Here is a 7,809-nt window from a genome sequence, read left to right on the forward strand (position 1 = left end):
GGTCGGACACGCGCCCATGTGGCGTCGGCAAGCCAATTTTTGACTTTCACTGAACTTCATTTTCTTGTGTTTTCGTTGCAGACTTGGTTCGTTTTCAAAGCAATTGCACCCCTACAGTGAACATCACCCTTGACAATGGTGACCTCAAAGCTTTACTACACACCCAAAGGGTCTCAGTTTTCCTGAAGAGCACCTAGCAAAATGGTATACTAAATTAATCTCATACACCAACAGAAACTAAAGTAAAAAAAAATCAAAACTCCCTTAACACCGCAACAAACCATTACATACGGAGTAGCAGGACATAATCAAAAAGTTAAAACACCGTGATTAGAAGGGAGAATTTTGACAAAGATTAGAAAAGAAAATGAAAGTTCGGGAATGGAAAAAAATAAAAAAGAACGTTAGAGGAGGAAAATTTTTTTGAGAAAAAAATAATAAAAAAGTAAAGACAATTTAAAATATGATAACATATCCCTAATTTTCCTCCAACTCCCTACTAACCCTCTAACTCTTAACTACCTGAGAATTTCACTTCCAGCGAACCTCTATCACACTATCGAAGAAAAAATTATCATCCTCACTCGCATGAGGATTTGAACACAAGACCTTAGAGCAAGCTAACACCTTACCACTTGAAATCAACAAGCTCATTTTAATATAAGTTTACAAACAATATTACATAAGCCCACCCAACAAGGATAAGACTAGGATAAAAAAAATAACAGAATTTGCCAAAAGTGGGACTTGAACTCAAGACCTCAAACACACACCCAAAACACTTAGCCACTAAAGCAAATACACATTTGTGACAAAATTCACAGAAACTAAGTTAAATTATTCAGGGCATTACACTTTTAGAACCCCATTTTCATAAACCGAGTTCTTAAAGGTAACTCGTTCTCCATGTACCAACATTAGTAGTGGACCAACGGTGTGAAATTCCATATACAAAACTCCAACTAAGGCCTCCTCTTCATCCGGATGTTCCACAATGTAATCCATTGTTGATGCTTCAATGCCTAATTCTTTGCTTATTTTTTCCTCTTATTAATGTTGTGAATATTGTGGAAGTTCTATGGAACAGCAAAAACATCTTGCTTACCCTTGAATTGTTGCAGAACTCAATCCCTTTTGTACCACTCAACAAAAATTTAACACAGGTGCATTAATGCACCACATGAGTGAATGGTTCTAAGCCGATAAGGGAATACACTCGAAACATTCAATGTAGTATATGATATCCACACGAATTGCACAATTAATAACATGATTATAGTGACATGAGTAAAATAACATAAATAAAGTAATTACATGACATGAATCTATTTTTATTTTGAAAAAAAATTACCTCCTCCCTGGCGTATGTCTATATCATCTATCTGTAGACAACAAGGGTTTTGGATTTCTCGATCCTTTAAAAAGTAAACCATTTGAAAAAAAACTTGTTAGATAATATTTTCATAAAAAAAATTCTTAATCGAAGTTTTAATTTTTTTTACCTATTTACAAGTGGGAACACATGTCCGTGTGGGCCACACGGCCCGACCCAAAACCCACATAAATGTGATTGTCAATTTGTCAAATACAGTCCTTTAAATGTGATTTAATTTTGATTTTAAGATTGATTTGATAAAAGTTAATTATTGATTTTTATCTAATCAATTCTAAAACTTAAATTAAGCACTAAAAATTAATATTAAATTAATATTGTTATCTTTAAATGTAAAAATATATAAATTTTTTAAATATATATAAACCAGAAAATAGTAAAAAAAATGTTGAACTAACAAATTACTTATAAAACCAAAATATTTATATGGTTAGTTTTTTTTTGGATTAGGATTTTAGGCACCCGGTTGACTTTTTATAACTAATTTTTTTCGTAGTATGAGCATTGCATGTGAATAATCACGTTTAATTGTGGTTGCTATTTAATAAAATATAATAATTCTATATAATTAATGTAAGTAATATTTTTAAAAAGTAATTAAATTATATAAAATAGGTTCAGTATGCTCTAAGTTCGTGTATTTAAAAAAATATAACATTTTTTAAATTTTTACTGGCAAATTTAATATAAAAATTTTAATGGTGTTAATAATTGAGTTTAAATTTTGAAAAGTTGAAAAATTATAGAAATTTTTAAAAATAAAATATAAAAATTAAATTCTAAAATTATAAAGAGTAGTAAGAATTATAACATCTTTTAATCCATAAATATCTTAAAATGAAAATAATTTTAAATCATAATTAAAATATACAATAATGAAAAATATATATCTGTTTAATGTTTGAAATTTGAAGTCGATTTTTTTTACTCCTTAATCTTTATTGTCTAATTTTTTTTATTAGACTCCATTTTAATTTATTAAATTATACTTATTTTATTTTTATTCTAAACTTAAATATATTTAATAAATTTATTTTTATGTAAACTATCACTAAGGATTTAAATAAATAACAATTTTATTTGTTTTTTTCTACTAAAATTTGCGGATTAATTATATCTTATGGGGCAAAGTAACATGCCACATCAGACAAAATCCTTTGGATGAATATTACAAAAAGGCACCTCGATTTAGTGAAAAGTAAAAAAAATGATACGTCAACAATTTGTAAGTAGGTTAATTAAATTTTTAACGGTAGTGACCAGTTCTAACAGTTATTTTAATTAGAGTGGCTAAATTAATAAAAGAAATTTAGAGTGATCAAAATAAGAATGACACTATTTAAGGTGACTTAGAACGACGCTTTTTTAAGTGACTTGCTGTGTAGTTTACCCAAAAAAAAAAATACTAAACTTACATGAACAAAACACCATTTTCTAGTAAACAATCATCTTTTCCAAAGAGTTTCCCTTTTGAAATAAGATTTTTTAAAATTATTTTTCATGTAAGTTTAGTATTTATTTTTTTATTAAAATGTTTACTCATTTTTTTAAAATGTAATTTAATTTTTTTTTTGGTTTCATTTTGTATTTCACATAATGTTATATTATCCATGTGCACTTGATGATTTGGAAAAAAAAAACTTTACGTGTCGGATTTTCATTAACTGGTTTAACAATTTACTAATGGTACTGTTACTATAAAGTACCTTAATAAAACACATATTGATAGTTTAAGTACGATATTGGATAATTTGTGAACATACAAATACCATAATAAAATGCATATTAATAGTTCAGGTACCAAATTAAATATTTTATGAAAATATAAATACCATAATAAAACACATATTGATAGTTCAAATACCATATTAAACATTTTTAATACTACATTAGATATAGGAACCAATTGTTTCAATAAAAAAATATGTTCTTCTTTTCCATAAAAAAATATTTATTTCTAGAAACAAAGTGATAGCAATATAATGTTCTTGGTCAAAGTACATGCTAAATCCTTGTCTTATAGTGACTAGATCAGATGAATCCCTCAACTATCAACTCAATTAATTTAGTCCTTATTATATTAAAAAGAATCAAATAAGACGAAATTATAACATAGTTAACGTTTACTATTTAAAAATGACATGAAAATTATTTTTTATTTGTAATTCAACTCTTAATAAAAAGATTCATTTGCAAAACCGTAAAAACAAGGGTGAAGTTGAAATTTATTTTTGGAAGGGGCGAAGTTAAATCATAAATTTTTTAACAGTTAAAATGTAATTTTATCATTGTACTAAGTTTAGTATTCAATTATTGTTTCAAAAATTAATAAAACTTTATTATTGTTATTATTATTATAAAAGGCATAGGAAAATTTATAGATTAAAGGAGAGAAAAAAATTACACGTGAAATTGAAACATGGTCCAAATGAATATTGAACGTCGACATTAAAATGGATATAAAAAAAATATGAAAAAGATTAAATATATGAAGATGAACTTCAGGGGCGATTATAAGTTATTTTAGTAGGGCAATGCAAATTTTTTGAGGTAAAACCGATGAGCTTCATTAATCAAGAAAATTGACCAAGACGGAGGAAATTCTGTATCGAAACTATCGTGCTTTCCCAATACAATCTTCTTACTTCTCCTCGATTTCAGTCAAAACATTAGTTCAATCCGATAACAAAACATTAAATATTATACGAAACTGAAATGGAGTACAAAGGATAACTTAACAAACATCATACATGACATTGAAACGGAGGTAATTTAAGAAACTTGATAAAATCCACAACCGCAATACTTTCTTCTGTTCCAAGCTGTGACATAAGGAAATACTTGCAATTCTGCTACCCTCCCAACTCTGCATCCAATTTCAGTGTTTAACCATCTCATTCTCAACAAAGCTGCGAAATAAGAGATAATTGGAAGAAAAAGAGTTTATATAAAGCAAATTTACATACCTTACCTACAAATATGTTTGATATTGTATCACCTTAGTTGGCCATTGCAGACTATATCTCTCAACAGTTCTTCCAATTTTATGGTCCTGAAGGGGCTCGGTAAAGGAAGGGATTGACGACCAAGGGCCTGAGAAACTTGCTGCATGGTTGGCCGGAGTTGGGGATTGCCATTCAAGCATGCCACTGCTATCTTCATAGTAGAGACCAAGTCTTCCGCAGATTGCCCTACTGGTGGTGAAAGGCGTTGGTCTATCGTATCTTTCAGTAAAACCTGTTGGTCATTTGATGTCGATGACGATGTCGATTCCAGTGATGAAAAATACGAAATAAGATCACCAGGATGCCTCCCCATAAAAACTTCCATCGTTAGCACCCCAAAACTGTAGACATCACACTTCTCATCTACTCTCATTGTATAAGCCAACTCTATATAAAAATTGTTACTAATTAGCATATGCTATATGAACTTTGTCTTTTTAACAACATTCAAGAAATTAACAGTTTTAATCAAATAGATGCCATGTTGGAAACATCTTTAAGGAAAAAAAGATATTAAGTAATACCTGGAGCTATATACCCGTAGGTTCCTGCAAGTGAAGTCCAGTTGGAGGAGTCAGGCTTTAAAATCCTAGCAGTGCCAAAATCAGAGACACGAGCTTCATAGTCCAAATCCAAGAGAACATTGTTGCTAGAAATGTCTCGATGAACTATAGGTTGTGAATGGCCACGATGCATATAAGACAAAGCATTAGCTAATCCTTTACCAACATTTAACCTCTTCTTCCAGTCCAGCTCCTTAGCCCGTTCATTGTTGCTTAACACCATTCTCAAACTTCCCCTTTCCACGAGCTCATAAACCAAAAATGAATGCTTTGGATGTGAACAAAAACCATACATCTGCACAAGGTTACGGTGCCTTATTTCTAATAAAGCACTAATCTCGCTTTCAAAGGCTTTCAAGTTGTTGTTGAGAATGTTGTCTTCAGATTGGTGAAGCTTCTTCACTGCAACCACTTGACCAGTTGGTAATGCAGCTTTATAAACACTTCCGTATCCTCCTGAACCAATGCAATAGTCGGAGCTAAAATCTTCAGTGGCTTCAATAATGCTGTCATGGAGTACTCTTCCATTAAATCCCAATACAGTAAAAATATCTCCTTGTGGTTCATCCCTTGGCTCTGATTCTTTTGTTTGAGTCTTTTTGCAGAAAGTAAAGAAACTTCCAACCAATAAAAATAGAAAAAGTAGACCGCCAAAGAGTGGAAACATAACTGAAATGATGACTTTGGTCCTTTTTCCATGACCATGGTTGTCAACGAAAGAAGGAACACAAACCATTAGTCCAGTGGCATTACCGCATAGGCCTTTATTGTTTCTCAAGGCATCAAACGAAGCCTCATGAAAAGCCTTAAGATTTGGAATTGGACCTTCAAATTGATTGAAAGATATGTTCACAATTCTCAAACCATGCAAATTATTACAAGCTTCCAGGATGGAACCGTTGAGCATATTGTGAGAAAGGTTCAATACTTCCAAGGACTGTAATTTTCCAAACTGTTGTGGGATACCTCCAATAAGTGAATTCTGACTCAAATCTAGGCTTTGAAGAGCATTAATGTAGCTTATTGAAGATGGAATGCTCTCTTCGAGGCTGTTCTTGCTCAAATTCAAGTTGAATAACTTGAAGCAATTTCCAAGATCATCAGGAATAGGCCCACTAAAATTGTTTGATGCCAAGTCAAGTTGTTCGAGTTTTGAAAGAAGTCCAATCTGTGATGGAATTTTGCCAGAAAATTGGTTACCACTTAGAAAAAGACGGCTCATCGTTGTCAACTTTCCCAGTTCCTTAGGAATCTCACCATTTAGATGATTCGAAGAGAGATCAAGTTCTTGTAATTGGGTTGCATGTCCCAATTCGAACGGAATCATTCCAGAAATGTTATTGTTGGAGATCTGTAGGTTTGTTAGATTATGGCATTGTCCCCAATTTGAAGAAAGTTCACCGAAAATGTTGTTGTTGCTTAATGAAATAAAATCCAAATTTGGGTATATACCAAAGGCTTCTGATATATTTCCCGTTAAGTGGTTCCCGTCAAGCCTAACTCTGTATAAGCTTGTACAGTTTCTCAAACTTGATGGAATCGAACCAGTCAATCTATTGTTGGAAGCTGCAAAATGAGTGAGCAATCCCCCCAGGCATACATTCTCAGGTAATGAACCTCTAAGATGGTTGTCTGATAATTGTAATGATTGTAAATGAGTAAGATTGTTCAAAGTTTGAGGAACAAGGCCTGATAATCTATTTTGAAAAACCTTAAGCATCGACAACTTGTTTAAGTTTCCCATGGAAGTTGGGATTGAATCAGAAAGCCCATTAAAATGAAGCACAAGTGTTTCCAAGTTAGTCAAGTTTCCTATGGAATCAGGGATGGCACCAGTGAGACTATTGTCCGACAACTGCAAGTCGAGAAGAGGTTTGAGCATTCCTATCTCATTGGGGATAGAACCAGAGAGATTATTACTCCAAAGATAGAGAAATTTGAGGTTACTTAAGTTTCCTATACTTGCTGGGATAGGACCACTTAGGTGATTGTCTGAAAAATCAATTATCCAAAGTGATCTAATTCTTCCGATCTCTTTAGGTATGGAACCATTGAGCCTATTTTCAATGAGCATAAATTGGGATAAATTCTGCAAGTCTCCAATAGAAGTAGGTATTGTACCAGTGAGATGGTTTTGGTTAAGGAAAAGAATAGAAAGTGAACTCAACCTTCCTATATCAGAAGGAATACTTCCAAAGAGATTATTGTGTGACAAGTCCAGGTCATGAAGCTTGGTAAGGTTCAAAATTTCTATTGGAATGGGACCAGCTAGATTGTTTCTCATGAAATAAATGTATGAAGTTGTACTCAGCCTTCCTATTTCTCGTGGAATGGAACCAATTATTGAATTGTCACTTAAGGAGATCAAATAAAGACTTTCCAATAAGGTAATTTCTAAAGGGATATTCCCAGAGAAATTATTGTATGACAAGTCAAGGAAGTTGAGGTTGGAAAGGTTCCCGATGTGTGAAGGAATGGACCCATAGAATGAGTTGTTTCGAAGCTGAAGCCAAATCAAGTTGGGGAAGTAAAAGAAGTTGAGATTGTGAAGTGTACCTCTCAATTTCAATTCATATTCTCGTAGGACCATTTTGGTGACGCTTCCAGCATTGTTGCAAGTGATTCCAGTCCAATTGCAATGGTTGCTTCCGCCCCACAAAGAAGAGAGCAAAGTTTGGGTGTTGCTGGGGAGGCTAGCTTTCCATTTTAGAAGAGCTTCAGCTTCCCTGGAGGGTATGGTTTTAGAAGAGAAAGCATGGGAAGATGCAAAGAAGAGGAGGAAGAAGAAGAGTTTGAATGATATTGAGAAAGAAGGCATGACTTTGATAGTTGAAGTTACGGATTTTTG

The 7,809-nt window shown here is 32.4% G+C and overlaps 1 protein-coding gene across 2 annotated transcripts; it reads right to left on the reverse strand.

Annotated features, from left to right (window-relative positions):
- Positions 1-3,952: 3,952 nt before the first annotated feature.
- LOC107915160 (MDIS1-interacting receptor like kinase 2) lies at positions 3,953-7,809 on the reverse strand. Of its 2 annotated transcripts, none has more exons than XM_016844319.2 (3): positions 4,923-7,809; positions 4,360-4,785; positions 3,953-4,259 (listed from the first exon to the last, which is right to left on the reverse strand). In XM_016844319.2, exons 1-2 carry the CDS (start codon positions 7,777-7,779, stop codon positions 4,388-4,390), a joined length of 3,255 nt encoding a protein of 1,084 aa, XP_016699808.2. In that variant the 5' UTR covers positions 7,780-7,809; the 3' UTR covers positions 3,953-4,259; positions 4,360-4,387. The 2 variants fall into 2 exon arrangements, with proteins under 2 accessions (XP_016699808.2, XP_016699809.2); XM_016844320.2 differs by having other exon boundaries at positions 4,365-4,785; positions 4,923-7,790.

The sequence above is a fragment of the Gossypium hirsutum genome, chromosome D10, assembly GCF_007990345.1.
Source record: "Gossypium hirsutum isolate 1008001.06 chromosome D10, Gossypium_hirsutum_v2.1, whole genome shotgun sequence".
Taxonomy (NCBI): domain Eukaryota; kingdom Viridiplantae; phylum Streptophyta; class Magnoliopsida; order Malvales; family Malvaceae; genus Gossypium; species Gossypium hirsutum.

Bases quoted from the DNA above. Each gene is read 5' to 3' on its own strand.
- LOC107915160 (XM_016844319.2), bottom strand. From the start codon at position 7,779: ATGCCTTCTTTCTCAATATCATTCAAACTCTTCTTCTTCCTCCTCTTC. The intron at 4,786-4,922 runs GTATTACTTAAT...ATTTTTATATAG, and splicing joins CTACGGGTATATAGCTCCAG to AGTTGGCTTATACAATGAGA.